Source organism: Chenopodium album, chromosome 12 (assembly GCF_948465745.1).
Source record: "Chenopodium album chromosome 12, dcCheAlbu1.1, whole genome shotgun sequence".
In the NCBI taxonomy this organism is placed as follows: Eukaryota; Viridiplantae; Streptophyta; class Magnoliopsida; order Caryophyllales; family Amaranthaceae; genus Chenopodium; species Chenopodium album.
This window is the reverse complement of record NC_137845.1, coordinates 10251306-10271238: the sequence shown is the minus strand read 5'-3', so window position 1 is coordinate 10271238 and position 19933 is coordinate 10251306. Positions and strand designations below refer to the sequence as shown.

At 34.6% G+C, this 19933-nt stretch overlaps 1 protein-coding gene and 1 pseudogene across 1 annotated transcript; both read right to left on the bottom strand.

The window, feature by feature from the left end:
- Positions 1-8462: 8462 nt before the first annotated feature.
- LOC145571924 (alkane hydroxylase MAH1 pseudogene) lies at positions 8463-10291 on the bottom strand (annotated as a pseudogene).
- Positions 10292-18171: 7880 nt separating this feature from the next.
- On the bottom strand, positions 18172-18591 carry LOC145570826 (uncharacterized). Its single transcript, XM_081629956.1, has one exon. The coding sequence runs from the start codon at positions 18589-18591 to the stop codon at positions 18172-18174; it is 420 nt and encodes a 139-aa protein (XP_081486082.1).
- Positions 18592-19933: the final 1342 nt, after the last annotated feature.

The window sequence follows — 19933 nt, the reverse complement described above, 5'->3', positions numbered from 1 at the left end:
ACATAAAAGAACATAGTGTTCATTTATAATGTACATCAGATTTTTGTGCAACAATTTTGTGTATTATTTTAGTATAATAATATAATTATTTTTTTTGTATAATGAAATAGATAAATAGTACTATAATTATTTTTTTTACCATACATTAATTACAATCATTTCAATTTTTTTTACCAAAAGTTCACTTTCTCCCCCAAACAAAACTTCAAATCCATTTAAATTCCTCAAACCTCAAGCAAAATTTCAAGAAATTCAAAATTTTGAGTCAAGCCTTGTAGACACCCATTTGTGTCTCCCTAAAACCAAACCCGGTGATGAGTACCTTTCACGTCGAATCATAATCGAATGAAGCAAAAGTGTGGAAAGTTTAATGTTGCGGATAGTTTTAATTTCTTTTCTCTTCTCTCTGTTTTTGAAAACTTATTTTAAGAAAACAGCTAATCCAGCTTGGTTGGTCCATGATATGGGTCCAATAGTAGTGTCGTTGGATGGGGCTTGACAAGAGCTTTCCGACGATACTACAAAAATTTGGCCTTTTAGCAACAGGTGAAATACGTTGGTAATTGCTAAAAATCCGTCGCTGGACATAGCTAGCTACAGATTTATCAACGGAATCACTCCGTTGGTAAAAACCTTGTCGCTAAATGAATTTAGAGACGGAAAAAAAAAATCCGTCGCTGGACTTAGCAACGGGAAAAAAAATCCGTCGCTGGATTTAGCAACGGAAAAAATAAATCCGTCGTTGGATTCGTTGCTAGATTCAGCAACGGAAAAAATATTTTGAATCGAAAAAAAGCTGCTATTTGGGTCGACCTCACTCGGGTCAACCCGACTCGGCTTTCCATGTAACGCTCCTTGAATCTCCAATCGCAATATTACTGTTAGTAGGAGTCGAACCCGTGACCTCAATGTCAAATATTGATACTCTTACCAACTATACCAAATATTATTTGTTTACTTTTACGCACATAATTGATAATAAATGAAAGAAATATTAGAGACGGAATTTAAAATCCATCTCTAGTTTAGAAACGGAATTTAAAATCCGTCTCTAATTTAGAAACGGATTTTCAAATCCGTCCCTAATTTAGAAACGGATTTTCAAATCCGTCCCTAATTTAGAAACGGATTTTCAAATCCGTCCCTAATTTAGAAACGGATTTTCAAATCCGTTTCTAAATTAGAGACGGATTTGAAAATCCGTTTCTAGTTTAGAGATGAATTTAACTTACATAATTCGTCTCTAATGTAATATTTTAAATAATTAGTTTAAAAAATTATCTAGAGACGGAATAAAAAATCCGTTGCTCATATTAGCAACGGAAAAAAAAAATCCCGTCTCTAACTTAGCAACGGAAAAAAAAAATCCGTTGCTAACTTAGCAACGGAAAAAAAAATCCTTCTCTAAATTTAGCAACGGAAAAAAAATCCGTTGATAGATTCATCAACGGAAAAAAAATCCGTTGCTAATTTAGCAACGGAAAAAAAAATCCGTTTCTAATTTAGAGACAGATTTTCAATTCCGTTGCTTATTTAGCGACGGAATTTTTAATTCCGTTTCTAAATTAGAAACGGATTTTTAAATTCCGTCTTTAAATTAATTTAGAGACGGATTTTTTGATTCCGTCTCTAATTTAGAAACAGATAAAATTCCGTCGCTAGAATTCCGTTTCTATATGGACATTTTTTTGTAGGGATTATAAGCCTAATTCCGATGAATATTGAGGAAATTATGGTCGATTTACTAAATTGGGCCCGATTTGAGCCTTATATGCGGCCCAATGATCTAGGGGTGGGCCTAATATAGATTTATCATTCTAATGCAATTAGGAATGGTTTTAGTCTTCTAGATTCTTCTAGAAGGTTCTTTTCATTCCTAATTCAATTAGCATTGATAAATTTACTTTTGTTGACTTTTTAGAGTTTTAATTAGAATCAAAGAGCATCTTTGAGGAAAAATACGATTTTAACCTCCTGTACGACAATTTTTATCTAATTTTAAGAAAACGAGTGAATTTCCAGATCAGCGCCAACCGCCAGCTGTAGCGCCTGACGCTACGATTGGCGTTTGGCGCTAATGTTGGCGTTTGGCGCCAATAGCCAGTGTTGGCGCTAATCAGGTTTTATTTGCGCCAGAACTCTGTTTTGATATTTTATCTTTTTGGCTAATTTTCTTTATAAATAACGTCGTAAAAACTCCATTTTCATTCATCAACATTCATCAACAATCATCCACAATCATCTACAATCTACCAATTTACTCTCTCTCTCTCTTTCTAAACTAGCTTCTCTCAAATACAAAAATTCCGCATTCATTAGATCTAGATACACCTAGCCATATTCGAAGTTGCCTTCGCCCTAGACGTGAAAGGTTTAATTTCTAAGGGTTTGGTCCCAAATATTTCTTTCAATTATTATTTAATTGATTTGTTTATTATTTTCCTTGAACTTATTAACGCGTGTATTTTGTTATTAGAAAGAGGTACGAGGCATCAAAGTAAGTACTTTAATGGTTTAATTGATATTATGATGTTATTATGATATTCCTAGTATCATGTCTAGGGTAATTTTAATATCAAGTATGATTAAAAGTATGATGCCTTTTATGTTCTTCCTAATATTTATGATTGTTAGTATCATGTTAGGGTTAAAGCTTTGATTTTTATTGCTTAGTGACATGCTAGGGTTTGTTATTAATCTTGTTAGTCATGCCTAGGATCTTGCTATTATTATGCTTTAACATTATTATGATTATTTTTATGATTTATGATTATGATTGTTATAATTATTGTTATGATGATTATTTTTAATTATGATTGTTATGATTATAATATTACGATTATTTTTATAATTGTTATTATGATTATTATGTTGCTTGATATATATTTATATTTATTGCTTGATCACGCCTTTATGCATGTTTAAAGGGAATTGGTACTTGTAATCACGCTTAATAAGATAATTAATAATCTTGTTTAGGGTTAATTTGATTATAATTCAAGTGATCGCCAATAATAGATTTATTTTGTGCATTAATATTCAACCAACATAGATAAACGGGTTTAGGGTAAACCTAATGATTGCATGTTAGTCAGAAAGCGCACATGAATACGATCTGAATAAAGTAGAGGCCTATTATTAGGGCAGGTTCAATCTCTTTTAGGTAGGATTTGTACCTTCATCCCCGAACCCTATTTGGTTCAAGACCTTATGGAGTTGACGATCTCTTGGATCGTTAAGGGGTGTAACCTTCACCTCGTGAACGGTTTACAAGTTCCTAAAAAAACTTGTTGGCGACTCTTTTGCTCTATCTTCTTTCCCTTTGGACATCACCGTACTTTAGTGTATGATCACAGTGGGGTTCAAGCTAGGGGATTAATGCTTGAAATATTCCCTAAAATTTTTGGCGACTCCACTGGGGAGGATTTCTATTTTGATTCCTGAATTTGTTTCGGCAATGATTTAGAATGAGTGGATGAGACTCGAAACGTTCTAAGTATTTCATGTGCGTAATTTTGATTAACATTATTGTCATATGCATAAAAAAGATCTCATTGGAAAGACCATCCGTAATGAGTTAAAGCATAGGATTTTACACGTAGGAAATTTGAGAAATATCTTTCACAACTAGGACCGAAATAACACTGCGCGAAATTGGAAAATTTTATCGAGCACAGAAAGCTGCCGAGGCATGTAGGAATTAGCATCAGAGACTAGAGCATTGGTGCCAGACATTTAACTGTAGCGACAGACGACAGGCTTGTCGCCAGGCGCTACAGCTAAAACCTGGCGCCAAGCTCTGTTTGCTGGCGCCAAATTCTTCCAATACCGAGCCAGAAATATGCGTTCTAATTTCGACCAGTTTTTCGCATTGTTTGCTCGATCTACTTCCTGATTGAGTTTTTCTCACTTTTCTGAAACCCATATGTGTTCTACATATGGACATAACCCTCTGGGAATTCATGCTCCATCTACCTGATTGAACACTCTAAGCAACAAAGGGTACATCCGAGAATGTTGAATTCACCAAACCATGGAAGCGAGTTTTTTTCAAAACTCGCGGTGTCCCATCCACTCGCGCCAACCCTTCACGGTTAGGCTTCCGCGCGGTGCATCCGGACAATTAACCATGGACCCTATATTGACTAAACCATATCCCGAACTTTAGAGAACTAGAGCCATGGTTAGGTTGCAAATCATTGCATCATATTGTGCCTACTTGACTAATTGTGCATTATTTGTTGTGTATATATATGTTTTCTTAACCTATTGATTGCATGTTAGTCAAAAAGCGCACATGAATACGATCAGAATAAAGTAGAGGCCTACTATTAGGGCAGGTTCAATCTCTTTTAGATTGGATTTGTACCTTCATCCCCGAACCCTATCTGGTTCAAGACCTTATGGAGTTGACGATCTCTTGGATCGTTAAGGGGTGTAACCTTCACCTCGTGACGGTTTACAAGTTCCTAAAAAAACTTGTTGGCGACTCTTTTGCTCTATCTTCTTTTCGTTTGGACGCCACCGTACTTTAGTGTATGATCACAGTGGGGTTCAAGCTAGGGGATTAATGCTTGAAATATTCCCTACAAGCCTTGTTCAAGATGACAAATAAAAACGAAAGGTAAGACCAAATTCGACATTCATACTTGTTTATTTGACATTCATACTTGTTTATTTTGAGTTTGAGTATTTGTTTTTTATAAATTTGATTGAAAATTGTAATATTTGATTTTATTGGGAATTAATTGCGATTTTGATGTGATTTTGTTGTTGCAATGAGAAATAAAATGAAGTTCTTGAAGAAGATCGTCCGATTAATCCATTTTTGAAGAAGAAAGCAAGCCAATAGACAATTTTAGAAAAAGTTGTAGATTCAAATAATACAATGTACATTAAAATACAGTACAATGTTCTTTTTTCATATACTTACATGATGCAAATATTACAATGTACATTAAACATGTAACCAACATTATAACATATATGTTCATTAGAATATAATACAATGTACATTATAATACAATAAAAATGTACTTTTTTATATGCATACATGGTCATTATACCAAATGTACATTTACTATATGAATAATGTTATTTAATATTATCATGTTCTTTACTAATATTACAAATGTTCTTTAGATTTACAAAAAAAACATATAAAACTAGATGTTCTTTATAAAATAGCTATATGTTCTTTATAAAACAACTATATGTTCTTTACGGAACAACTAAATGTTCATTCCGCCTTTTTTATTTAAGAAAACCGGATGCACCAAGCATGGTGCATCCGCCTCCACAGAAAAAATTTCACCGTCGAGTAGTATTTTTATCTAGTGAAGCACGGAGCCCCCCTTCTCAGGCATTCACTAGTTGGCTAAACAAAAGCCAAAGAAGTCGGGTATCTCCTTCAGGTGAGACAACTTCATCCCCGAGCAGCAGTCAAATGAGGGCGTGAATGCGAGATGTGGCCAACCAAATAATCGGCCGGACAAGGCAATTCAAACATTTGGACTCCTGCGTATCCCTTTAAAAAGACTCCTGGAAAGAAGAAAGATAGCTGCTTGGTTTAATTTGTAATATTCTCTCTATTAAATGTGCATACGGGCTTAATTATGATAATTGAAAATAATCACCAAATTTTGTTAAAATATCTGTAGATGATGACACCAAGTCTCACTACAATCCACCATACACTTGGTGCTCCAAGCTTTAGTCAATTCGTATTGCAAATTTATTTCCGGTAAGCATCACGGTAATAATAATCATCATTGCCCACAAAAATAAAGTATTGTTGCTAAATTGGATACATACCACTACTAAAATATGGGCAAATTGCGACCGTTTTTCTACGACCGTCATTAAAACGGTCCTAAAATATGAAATTTACGACCGATTTTTATGCGGTCGCAATTTTACGACTGTTTTCAAACCGTCGCAAAGCTATTTAAATATTATTTTTGTAAAAAAATGTGCAAAATAATTGTAAAAAAAATAAATCAGTTGCAAATAGAAGAAATTACGACCATTTAAGAGTCGGTCGCAATTTTGCGATTGCTTTAATCGGTCGCAAAATGATTATTATTTTTTTAAAAAAATGGGCGGTTAGCCAACTCACCCCAACCCTAATTTCAAACAAGAACATCGCTCCCTCTTCTTTCTCTCTGTTCTCTTTCCTTTCTTTTCTTCTCCTTCTCCCTTTGTTCTTTTTTAACCGGTGATCTCTTCTCTTATTTTGTTCTTATCTCACGGAGTGAAGCCGCTCCATTTTTGTTTTCACTTTCTCCAGATCTGGTGTTTTGTTGTTCGAATTTTCCTCAATAAACGAATTATGGTGTTTGGATTTTCTTCAACAAGCGAATTATTGTTTTCAAGGTCAAATTCGACCATAAAAATTCCAGATTTGGAGTTTTAATGATTGAATTTGAACATGTAAACCCAAAGTCGAAGAAACATTGTAAAAGGTTTGTATATTTTTCTGAAAATATTGTTTGTAATTGTTTATTTTTAATTTTTGTGGTGTTTTTGGATTTTTTGGGTCAGATTTAAGTTTGATGTTTGGTCGAATTTGTGTTTGAATTTTCCATTGATTTTGTTCCAATTGTAATTTGATATTTGTTCATTTTTTTTTCAAAACTTTAGCCTTATTTTCGGTTGGTTTTTAGGTTGATTTTTTGGTTTAATTTGTTTTGTTCATTGTTATGGTTTGAATTTTCAAGGTTAAGTTTTGTGGGTTAAATTTTGTATGTTGAATTTTTGGTTGTAATCCTGTGTGTTTCATTTTTTGGTGTAATTTTGCAGGTTTAATTTTGGGTTGAATGTTTGATTGGGTATTTTGATAGGTTTAATTATTTTGATTAATTCATAGTTTTTTGGGTTATAGGTGGTTATTGGTGGTGTTACTTGTGGGCGGTAGTGGTGGTTTATGGTGGGAATTAAGGCTGTTCATTGGTCCAAGACCGGACCGGATCGACCCGAATTGGACCAAAGAACAAAAAATTTTAAGAACCGAAGACCGGATCGATTAAGTTAGGACCGAACGCGGACCGGACCGAAAGAATCGGTCCAAAACCCGGACCGGACCGCTTTGGACCGATTAAAGAATTTTTTTAAAAAGAATACTAAATTTTTAATAAAGTTAAGGAAAACACAAAAAAAGTATTGGAAAAACTATATTGTAACGTCATTTTTACGTCTTTTTTGTATGTTTAGTGCAAAAAAACTTATAAAGTTAAAATTTACTAAGCTTATTAAGGATAATTTTAAAATTATTTAAGGTTTCACACATATTTTTAAGAAAAAATTATAATCGGTCCGGTCTAAAACCGGTTTTTATAGGGTTTTGGACCGGACCGGACCGAAGACCGGAAAATTGAATTTTAAGACTCGAAGACTGGACCGATTAATTCGGTCCGGTTCGATCCGGGGTGGTCCGGTCCATTTTTTTCGGTCCGGACCGATTTATGAACACCCCTAGTGGGAATTGGTGGTGCGGCTGGGTAGGCAGTGGGGTGTGTTTGGGCTAATTTTTTTTTTTTTATAATTTAAGCGACCGGCAAAAAAAAACGATCGCAATTATTATAAATGTTATTATATAATATTTCATTAGATTCATCATAATGTGTAATTTCATAATATAATTTTGTTATAATTTTTACTAATTAACAATCAAAGATATTAATGATTAAAGTTGTGTCTCGGCAATGTACCGGTCAAACTGATGCAAATAAAAGAAAACGGAGGGAGTATATCATTCGCTTCATTTGTTTAATGAATGATGCAAATAAGGCAAATCAAATGTCACGTTTTTCTACTAGTGAACATGACTACTAAATAACTTGTACTATGGATTACTCCATCATATCAAATGTAACAAGCTCATCAAATCATGAATCAACACGATACGACACAATCCGGACCTCGGAATATTGGCCTAAATTAGTGTCAAGGGTTTACGACATTTTAATTAATTAAATGAGTCAACACGACACGTCTAATTAAGCAGGTTGGGTCGTTAATGCTCAGAATTTCAACACAAAAGTAACACGAATTACCCCACTCAAGAAAAATGATTAATAATTTATGATAATTTCTTGAGTGAGGCTAACATTTTTACTCAGAACACGACAATACAACATGAACTGGACACGAAAAAAGAGGGTTAGTGTTAAGACCTCATTTGACACGAATAGTTAAACTGTATCGGTCAATAGCTCAATACAATATGAGACGTATTATACGGCGGGTTGGCATTAGTTAGTGTTAAGGTACTCTGACTCGTATAATTTCGAACACGAACATGAGAATGACATGATATAGTATGTTTTTGCCAGCTCTACACAAAGATATGTGAGATTTTATATAATACAAATTCATATTATATAATATCGATTCAACCTATTAGGAAAGATAATTTTACACAAAACATGACATTACTTATTTAATTTACTTGTATATCTTAGAGAACCTTGAAATATTCTATATCACATGTAAGATGTAACAAATCTAACAATGAAAGCAAGGACAAAGTCCATGATTATTTAATATTTGAACCTACGTACATTATATTTGGCACCACATATAATACCTTATGCTTCATATTAATTTTGAGAACGACTTATCTTAACCTTAAAACCATTTTTCATACGAAGAAGTATAGAGAGATCGAGGATAGGATAATATCCTTGCACGGTCTCTATATTGTAGTGTTGGATGATGAAGGCAGCTATAATCTTCATTTGGGTGAAAACCATTTGCTTTCCCATGCAAGACCTTGGCCCTGCACTAAACACCGCAAACTTGTACGATGGCTCACGTTTAATCGTTCCACCTTCAGTTATCCACCTTTCGGGCTTGAACTCGTTGCAATCTTCTCCCCATATCGATTTCATCCTTCCCATCACGTACGTGTTGATGATAATTTCTGTATTTGGATTCACTTGATGACCACTAGGAAGGGTGTCTGGCTCAATTGGTGACTTGTGATTGTATACTAATGATGGATAAAGTCTTAATGATTCACATATTGTAGCATGAAGATATATTAGCTGGTCGCTGAGCTCTTTAAAGTTGCTTAGAAACTTATCATAGTTATTGTTCACTTGTATCATTATTGCATCTAGCTCCATTTTAATCTTGTGAACAACTTGTGGGTTGTTTGAGAGGATGTAAAAAAACCAAGTCAATTCAGAACTTGATGTCTCTCCTCCGGCTAGATAAAAATTTGAAATTGTATCCCTTAAAAATTTATCAATATCATTGTGGCTCTTTGACCTAATAGTGTTTTCATCGGTATCCATAAATAAGGTCAATAGATCTACTCTACTTACCTCTATTTCATTATCCTTTGGCTTAGATGTTGCTTTCTTCATTTCTTCTCTCTTCTTATTTATGCACTTGTAAATAAAGTCATCAAGGATTTTCCACGCTTGCTTGTTCCTCTTCTCTCCTCCTATATTCAACCACCTTTGGAATTTCCATATGCATGTTGGCAATACGTGACGAGTGAAAATGGTGTGTTCGAGATCAGCCACAGCCTTTAGGAGTGGAAAATCAGGCAAATCGATTGAAAGTGATTCCGGATCATGGTCCATCATGATCTTACTCATTGTATCATACGTGAACCTTAAGAATATATTTTGCAGGTCAATCTCAATCGAGTGCTTAGCAACATGATCAAGAAATGGGATGAGTCCATTCTTGACTTTATTCCGTGTTATATAGATCAAAGAGTGGTGGAATTGAGGATGATGGAAAAAAAAGATGAGCCACATTTCGATGGTAACTCCATACATCTGAATCGGAGTTAAGGATCCCATCACCAAGGACGTCAAAGATTTCATTAAATTTGGAACCTTTTATATAAGTTCCAGATTTTTTGCAATTTATATGGTTAAGGTTAGCAGGATCAACGGTTACTAGGATGTGCATGTTGGCAAACCAAGGGCCCATGAAATGGAAATTCATGTTAGAATTTTCCATAAGATGAAAAATAAAGTCATTAATATTATGGACGTTTTTGAGAAGTGCAGGAAGCATCCCAACAAGAGGCCATTTAGTTGGAAGGCCATTTTTATTGCGAAAGATGAAGCAAAATAAAGCAAAAAAAAGGAGGATCGGTGTATTGATCAACATGTAAAATCCCATTAGGAATTATAGTATGTGTTTAGGCAAGGTTTTGCTTGGTTGATGATTATGTGAAAATGTACGTGCTTTTATAGTGTGTGTGTCAGTGTTTTTTATTTATTTATTTATTTATTTTATTTATTTATTTATTTTTATTTTATTTTTATTTTTGAATTGGTGCTTTTATAGTTTTATGAACATGCTTTTTTAATCTTATATTTGTGTAGAAGTTAATGGTGTAGGCCTCACAAAATAAATGACTCATCAAAATCGAATCATTTCATCGTAATTTCAAGTCTATTTCCTAATTTCACATATATAGTTGAACACCCACCTACCAATGCCCTTTTTTTAAGGGACCAACACCTTTTAATTTCAAATGTGTGTTAATTTTTCCCGCAATGTGTGATAAAATCAATTCCGACAATACCACTTTGTCAAAACTTAAGAAATGCAATTGAAAACATCGAAGAAGAAGAAGAAACTGGAGAAATTTTATTAAGAGAGAAGAGAGAATTACAGAAGAATATTGAGCGAAAATTAATTGTTGTTTTTATTACAACTAGCTTCTGTATTTGTAGCCAACTAATTTCAGCTAATAAAAAGAAAAAGAAATATATTAAACTCTCAGGATCTTCTTTTATTCATGTGGGATAATATTTTGAGAAGGTTGTGCTATAAGCACATTTTCAAACTCCCCCTCACATGAATAATCTAGTCCGGCCACTTCTCAAGTTCAAGGATCGATATTCCAATAAAAAACCATACTCCAAATGACATACAAAATGAGTAGTGGTATTTTGTTTAAAATAAGAAATATGAGGAGTAGTATTCCCTTATAAAGTGTTTAATTCTCTTTCTCTTCATTTATCAATGCATGTAGTATACTCAAATGTGTTGTTTGGGAATATTACACTTCAACATATTGTACTGATAATACTACCTCCGGTACACATATATGCAACTTTGGAGCTCTCACGGAACCCATGACAAAATTTGATAATAGTTAATTAATGAATTAAAGAGTATGAGACAGAATAAAGAAAGTCAACTAGACCTAGACAAGCACCTAGTTGGATGTCTGATTATGACTATAGAATGTGAAACAAGACTTCTAAGAAGGCAAATTTACCACATTGGTGTAATTTGGTATGCTATACTAGCATTCCTCCTTCTAAGAAAGCTTTGGCAACATCAATTGCTTCCAATATGAAAGAGCCTACTACTTACAAAGAAGCTGCAAAATATTTAGAATGGGTTGATGCCATGGGAAAAGAGTTAGAAGCTCTTGAAAAGAATCATATATGGGAGATAGCAGATCTACCTAAAGGAAAGAAGCCCATGGGATGTAAATGAGTGTTCAAAATTAAGCTCTGATGGAACCATAGAGAGATTCAAAGCCAGACTTGTTGCAAAAGGCTATACATAGAAGTTTGGGATTGACTATGAAGAAACATTCTCACCAGTGGTCAAAATGACTATAATTACATATGTGATTGCTCCGGCTACAAGCAAATGATGGAATATTTATCAGCTAAATGTTAACAATGCTTTTTTTGTATGGGGATCTACATAAAGATATATACATGACCTTGCCTGAAGGGTTGTAGCGTTCTTTATAAATATCTATATTGTTCTTTTTTTGGCCCATGTTCTTTAAAATATGTCTAATGTTCTTTCCGAGTGCACCATGCGCATGGTGCAGTCGGGTGCACTATAGGGCAGTCATCAAGCGACGAATGTGCAAAGCCACAGCCCGATTGCTCACGCGTGTTTACATATGGTTATTTCAGGGCGGCAATTGTTTTGTGTGTTTTTTGAGCTTCTTTTTCGATATCTATGGTGGTATATTTCGCTTCTAATATAGTGGGTCTCAGCTCCCAAACCATGACACAACAAAAGGAGGTTTCATAATATATAACAATCATTGTAAGGAAGTTCTTAATTGTCTAATTGTTGTTCTTGATTACAATAGCTATTTTCCCAACATTTCGGTGTCTAAAAGAATTAAACTTTTTTTTTTTTCTTTCAAGTTGATTTATTTTTCGGATTTGCATGGAGATGTGAGGATATACTTTACCTACTTTACCCAATAGGCAATATATTTTTATTTGATATCTACTGATGACTACCGTTTGATCTCTCTTGCGTTTTTTTTTGTTTTTATCTTTTTCTTTTCATGGTTGACATTGTTTTTATCTTGTGTTTTAATTTATTTATTTATTTATTTATTTATTATTATTTTTTTTTGTGTGTGTGTGAAATAGGAATCAATGTCAGCCATAAAATTTATATCTAATACTTGATTCACTTCCAATTATTTTTCAATAAGTAAACCTAGGCCAGCATAGCATTATGTTCATGGGCGGAGTCGGGGGGCTGGTGGGAGGCCCGGCCCACCGTGGCCCAACTGGCGATCCATTTATTGTATATATTTAGCATTTTTAATGGTAGCTTAGTGGTTGAGCGCTCAGCATCAGTAATAAATTGACCTACAAGTCACGTGTTCGACTCTCGCGGGTGTTACTATGTGTACATTATTTTTATCTTTTATTTATTTTTTAATTTTATTCACTAATTCTTTTACAAGTATTACGTTTTTTTTTTACTTGAAACTTACTGGTAGAATTCATTACTTCTATATTCTTTTATTTAATCTATTTTCCTTTTACCCCTTCCATCAATCTTTTTTTATTACTTTGTCAATTGTTTTGATTCTAAATTACTTATATTATTTTTCCTATATTTCTAATTGACTAAATCAGTAAATTGCATACCTTAATTATATTTTTTTAATTATCATATATTTTAATTTATTTTTGTGCAAATGAACCACAAAAGCAATATCAAACATATCGTAAACAAACCTTCGCTTAGCTTTAATCAATGAGGCAAGTCGTCAAGTCATCATTGGTTGAATGATTGTAATTTTGAATATTTTGATGAAATAATGTTGTGTTGCTTAATAAAATAAAGTCACCTCTAATTTATAATATTGCAAATACCGCAAAAGAAAATATTGTGTAATGAGAAAATCGTATGAAATAGAGTACTGTTTACTTAATAAGTCTCGACCTTCCCATATTATAATTCCTAGCTTCGCCCCTGATTATGTTGTCAGGAATTATTCAATGTGCGGCTCATCTGCATGCATGTCCTGTGTAGGGGTGTTCGCGGTGCAGTTTGGATCATAAACCGCACCAAACCGCAAAAGTGCGGTTTGTAATTTTTTCAAACCGCACTTTTAAAAAAAACGCACCAAACCGCACCGCAAAATGCGGTTTGGGTTTGGTGCGGTACGGTTTGCGGTTTAACCGTATTTTATTAAAATTGTAATTTTTCTTTTAAAAACAAAACTTTTATTTTATTTTATAATTATTAGTTTATAATTCAAATATTAAACTCTTTTAATTAATCTTTAATTAACTAATAGTTAAAGATTAGCTCATATAATTTAATTCTTTTATATAATTTTAATGAAAATATAGTATAAAAATCGTAAACCGCATTAAAGTGCGGTTTGGTCTCAATATTTTTTGAAACCGCACCAAACCGCAAACTGCAGTTTGGTCATTTTAAAAAACCGCACCGCAAATTTCAAACCGCAAACCGCACCAAACCACAAAATTGCGGTTTGGTGTGGTCTAAACCGCACTCTGTACAGCCCTAGTCCTGTGTATGAGTAGAGTAGTCAAATAATGACCCAATCCACCCGATTCAAAATTGACCCGAAATTAACCAAATTTAAATTTCAACTTGTATGGTATTAGGAAAGATATGATACTATATTTACACTATATGACAATATATTATTTGTTATGACAATATATTATTTTCTAGATTATCTTAGGAAGGGATAGTTAGTTTCCTAAGCTTGATAAGATTTGTTGATATCTTTTCCTTTACTCCCAGATCCAGCAGCTTATAGAAGACTTGTTGGGCGCTTGGTTTACTTGGGTGTCACTCGCCCCGACTTAACTTACTCCGTGCATGTTCTATCACAATTTATGAAGGCTTCACAACAAGAGCATTGGGAGGCTGCTTTAAGAGTAGTACGCTACCTGAAGTGTACTCCAAGCCAAGGGATCTTACTACGATCGGACAGTGAGCTCACGTTGCAAGGATGGTGTGACTCCGACTGGCAGCGTGTCCCCTTACACGTCGCTCTTTTATTTTCATATATTGTAAGGATACTATCATCTCTTTCCTAATATATGGACTCAATAATTTAATATGACTCATATTTAAAATAAATCCGACCCAATCTCATTAAACCTGACCCTCAAACCTCATGATTTTTTTCCACCCTCAGTTGGTAGCATTTGAAGTTTTGAACTCCATACCTTTAGAATTTGAGGTATGAAAATTATCAAATGAGCCAACACATTGTCGGTAATGTATGAGGATATGAGCTCTCACAAAAATAGTGTCACACATACTAGCTGTACAAATGAATTATACACACATCAATAATGCTGATGCTAACAAATAAAGCATGAAATACGCAATGAGCCAATGACCACGAAATGATTTTTAAAACAGAGATCCAACAAAAATGGGTTCTGATCTTAAATGCTTTGTTGAACTTAAAAGTTAAGAAAGAGATATTCGGAGTATTAATTAATTAGAGCAAAACTATTACCCCACACAAATCTTAAATTTTTGTATGTGGCTGGCCACACGGTGTGGCCAGCCACAATTTTTATTTTTTTTTTAAAATACCACAACTTTTCTCTCTCCTTTTTTTTTTTAGCTTCTTCTCCAAGCCAAATCACACATCACCAACAAGCATATCTCTACTTCACACATTTTCTATCTCCTCTTTTCTTAGCTTCTTCTTCAAGCCAAACCACACATCACCAACAACCATATCTCTACTCTACCCATTTTCTCTCTCCTCTTTGCTAAATTGCTACAATTAAAGCTCGAAATTGTAAAAATTGGGTGTCAAATTGTTGTGAAAAATTGCGATTAATTATCCTTAAGATCATGAACAACATTTGAAATAGTGAAATCGATGAGAACCAAAGAAATTTGAGCTCCTTTTCTTTGTGGAATCTCAAATCGAACACTCTACGTCAAAAATTGTAGGGTGTTACTAGTTTGGTCAGGGGTTACTTGTAGGGTGTTACTGGTTTGGTCAGGGGTTACTTGTAGGGTGTTACTGGTTTTGGGCAGGGGTTACATGTTGGGTGTTACTGGTTTTGGTCAGGGGTTAGGTTACTTGTAGGGTGTTACTGGTTTGGTCAGGGGTTACTTGTAGGGTGTTACTGGTTTTGGTCGGGGGTTACTTGTAGGGTGTTATTGGTTTGGTATGGGGCCTACAAGCAACCCTTTTTTTTTTTTTGAAACCAACCTACAAGCAACCCTTGAATAAGTAACAAGTAACCATTGAATAAGTAATTCATACAAGTAACCTTAAAAGTAACTCATATAAGTAACCCTTGAATTAATCCATACAAGTAACTCCTAAAAAAAAAGTACCCTTGAAAAAAAAATATAAGTAACTCCAGAAAAAAAAATACAAGTAGCCCCTGAAAATACGAGTAGCCCCTGAAAATACAAGTAATCCTTGAATAACTAATCCATACAATTAACCCCTGAAAAAAAAATCCTGAAAATACAAGTAATCCTTGAATAACTAATCCATACAATTAACTCCTGAAAAAAAAAAATACAAGTAACTCCTGAAAAAAAAAATACAAGTAACTCCTGAAAAAAAAATACAAGTAACTCTTGAAAAAAAAAATACAAGTAACCTCGGGAAAAAAAAATTACAAGTAACTCTTGAAAAAAAAAATACAAGTAACCCCTGAAAAATACAAGTAACCCTGACAAAACCAGTAACCCCATTATGCGCGTGAACAGTAACCCCGTTATACGCGCGTCAGAATCCGTTATTTTTACTGACTTGGCAGCAGGCCACACGGTGTGGCTTGCTGCACCAAAAAAAACTCTAAATCTTAATTACTTTCAAAACTATCTTTTTATCTTTTCACTTTATTGTTTGTCTCACAAAAAATAATTTTAGATGAGGGGAAATTGGAGGAATTATTAGGTTTTTTGTTACTCTATTTCTCAAGGCACGATAACATTGTATCTTATGAAAAGGTGCGTAGGATTTTCAACAGAACGAAAAAAAAGAAAAGAAAAAGGAAAAAAGAATAGAAAGATTAAAGTATTTGTTGCCTTTTTTTTTTTTGACAAAAGTATTTGTTGTCTCTACTTTGGCTAAAAATTTGTTTGTGAAATTGTATTATTAAAAAAGTTTATTTATCATTATAATGTACTTTCTCCATTTTCTTTTACTTGCAACACTTTCTTAAAAAAAAAAATGTCACAATACTTGCAACACATTATAAAAGGAAAGTTACTTTAGGGAAAAACTATACTATTTCCCTTATTTAAAGCACATGGCCCACTAAATTACACTCCTAACAACCACTCATCCTATTTTAAAGTTTATTATATCATGTAAACCCCACCTTTCTTAATTACCGTGCTAAAGGGTGTGTTGCATCTAAAATAAAACGGAGGGAAATTTAAATAAAGCCCGTGCGATGCACGGTTTGTTTGAATTTGATGAAATAGTTTTTATTTATATACATTTATGTGCTAAAATTTGTTATGTATTTAGATAAAATTTCTCATATCAAAAGATAATATTTTATATTTAATTAATTAAACTGGAAAATCTCATTTGTCAATTTTGCTTACGTGTCATTTAAATTATTTAATTCTAAAAAAAAATAATAATCTTGTATTTAATTGACTACCACTAAAATTTATTATGGGGCGCGCTGAAAAAATTAAATCCTACCTGCCTCTCTAAAACCTATTATATATATATATATATATATATATATATATATATGTATATATGTATGTATGTATGGTCCAGAGATCTAATCTAACCTTTATTTTTAATTTGTTTATTCTTTTGGCTTAGATGTTTCTTTCTTCTCTTCCTATTTATGCGCTTGTAAGAAAATTAAAGTCTTCGCCAACTCTTAGTTGGAGTTTTATGTATGTTGTAATCTTAAGATTACAAGATCCAATCTCTGGCGGTCATGTTGCACATGCTTAGGGTGAGGATCTTTTACCCTTTTCTTCTCTCTTTCAAGTAATCTCATAAGTAAAGTTGTCATTTTTTCAAGGGCATTCCACGTTGGCTTGTACTTCTTAGTTCTCTCCTCCTAACTATTTATTAATTATCTATCATGCTTATTCAATGTCGGTAATTGTTCCATCATAACCTAGCATAAATTCCGTTCCTCCGTAGACTGGTGCTTTTATCCACTGAAGCACGAGAACCCCCCTTCGGCTAAACAAAAGCCAAAGAAGTTAGGTATCTCCTTCAGGCGGGACAACTAAATCCCTGAGCGACAGTCAAACAAGGGCGTGCATGAATGCGAGATGCCAGCGGAATGATCAGCCGGACAAGGCAATTCAAACATTTGGACTCCTGCGTATCCCTTTAAAAAGACTCCGGGAAAGAAGAAAGCTAGCTTATCCGGTGTAGATAGCCCCGGTGAAGAATAAGCAACAGCAAACTCCGTTGGCGTCATAGGTGGACCGTACATAGGGGACCCAATGTAGTAGGCTTGCTGTGGGTGTTGAGTGTCGAGCCTCTGCTGAAATTGGCCCATTGTAAGAAAGGGGGCTGGTGGGATAGCCCATTGAGGCCAAGGAATTTGTTGTTGTTAGGCCCAAGGTTGACCAATTGGTCCAGTAGCTTGTTGAGAAGCTTGAGGTGGTGCGTTTGGTTGTTGTTGATGTTGCTGTGTGCCACGACCTTGGCCACCACGGCCCTGCTCTCGGCCTTTGCCTCGGCCGCCCTTGCCTTCGCCCCTGCCGCGACCTGAGCCGCCGCCACGTCCACCGCCAGCAGGCTGCGGCTGTTGTTGCTGCGCTGAATCTGCAACGTTCTGCTGCTGTTGTGCAACAAAGGATGGAGGACACTGGAGTGGTTGTGTCATTGTTCCGGTGCGACTCCTCCAAGAGAAGCCTTGATCGTGCGTTGTTGAAGGAAGGCAATGGGTCGGTCTAAGCGATCATAGTTGCAACCGTATCATAACCGGTTTTGTTGAGTCCGGCAACCATACAAAGCACTAATTTCTGGTCGGAGATTGGCTGATCGACGTTTGCAAGTTGATTGGCAATGCTCTTTAATTGCTGGCAGTAAGCAGTCGCATTCGGGAAAGAATCCAGGTGGATTGCATTGAGTTGAGTTTCAAGAAACACCGCCCTCGTGCTCTTATTATCTTGGAATATATCCTTGAGACGATCCCATGTTTGTTGAGCTGTAGACTTGCGAACAAGAATTGTTTCAAGAAGATCGGTGGATATTGTGCCATAAATCCACTGTTTCACGATTGCGTCCAAGCGATCCCACAAAGAGTCAGAGACATTGGAAGGACGAGGCACTTTGGGATCAATGTGATTTAACACATTGTATGCAACCATGTGATTTTCAAACAACTCCACCCAATTAGAATATTGGACTTTCTCAAAGTCTAGAGTAAGGAGGATGGCGTTCTTGATGTTGTGACGGTGAGTGCCAGATGGAACTCGTTAGAAGGTGGAGGAGGTGGCGGAGGAGGGGACTCATCATCCTTTGCCATAGGTAGCTCAATACGCAGTGAGCAAAGAATCAAGAAATTAAAAAATTTCGAAGCCGAAATCTGGAAACAGAGGACGAATCAGGGGAAAAATATGCGGAAAGTGATGAAGGCAAGGTCCCAATAAAACAGTAAAAAAAACCCCAAAAAGATTGGAAAAAAAATAAAAATTTGAGATCTAAAACCTAGGCTGTGATACCATGTTAGATTTCGGGAAAACTCCTCAAGGTTGGAGTGTGTACCATTGATTCAATAAATAGAGTTTACAATGCTAGGCCTAAATACGTTAGGAAACCTAGTCTGATAAGGATACAAAATATACATTAAATCTATCCTAATCCGCGACAAATATTATCATAAATATAATATCTATCAGTTATTTTCTATTAAATGTGCATGAGAGCTTAATTGTGATAATTGAAAATAATCACCAAATTTTGTTAAAATATCAGTAGATAACGACACCAAGTCGCACTACAATCCACCATACACTTGGTGCTCCAAGCTTTAGTCAATTCGTGTTGCAAATTTATTTCCGACAAGCATCATGTGTTAATAATAATCTTCATTGCCCACATAAATAAAGTATTGTTGCTAAATTTGTTCCCGTAGCTACATCAATTGCATACTTTAATAAGTTATCAAATTTATAAGTAGTCTTGAGGACATTGGAGATGGAGGGGTGGTTAGTGGTTGGGGGGGATGGGTTTGACTCCCATCCCCCATTCCAATGATAGGGTGGGGAGATCCCCCCGTATCTTACGGTTTAAAAAAATAAAAAAATTATACGTACACTTTAGACCATACATAAATTATACTACATCCGTCTCCTTTTGATAGTCTCTTATGGGCAAATTTTAGTCCCAAAATGTACTACGTCCGTCCCCTTTCAATGTACTTTAACTATATTTATTTGTATTTATTAATTCCCGTGATGCCAATAAGGGACTATCAAAAGGGATGAAGGGAGTAGAAGATTTTGTCAAAATTGTTGCCAATGTGTAATTAACTCTAGAAATGGACAACATCAACCAAACTATTCACTTGCCTTTGTAAAAAGAAAAATTAAATAAAGCTTATGTGAGCTCTTGATTTTATTGTTGTAATATCTTAAAAGTTTGTTGAGAATATTATTTTGATTATCTGTGTTATTCTTTATTATTTCCCTCTTCTAATGAATTTAATGT

What these genes read in the sequence shown, in the direction of transcription:
- LOC145570826 (XM_081629956.1), bottom strand. Translation starts at nt 18,591, where the DNA reads ATGGTTGCATACAATGTGTTAAATCACATTGATCCCAAAGTGCCTCGT.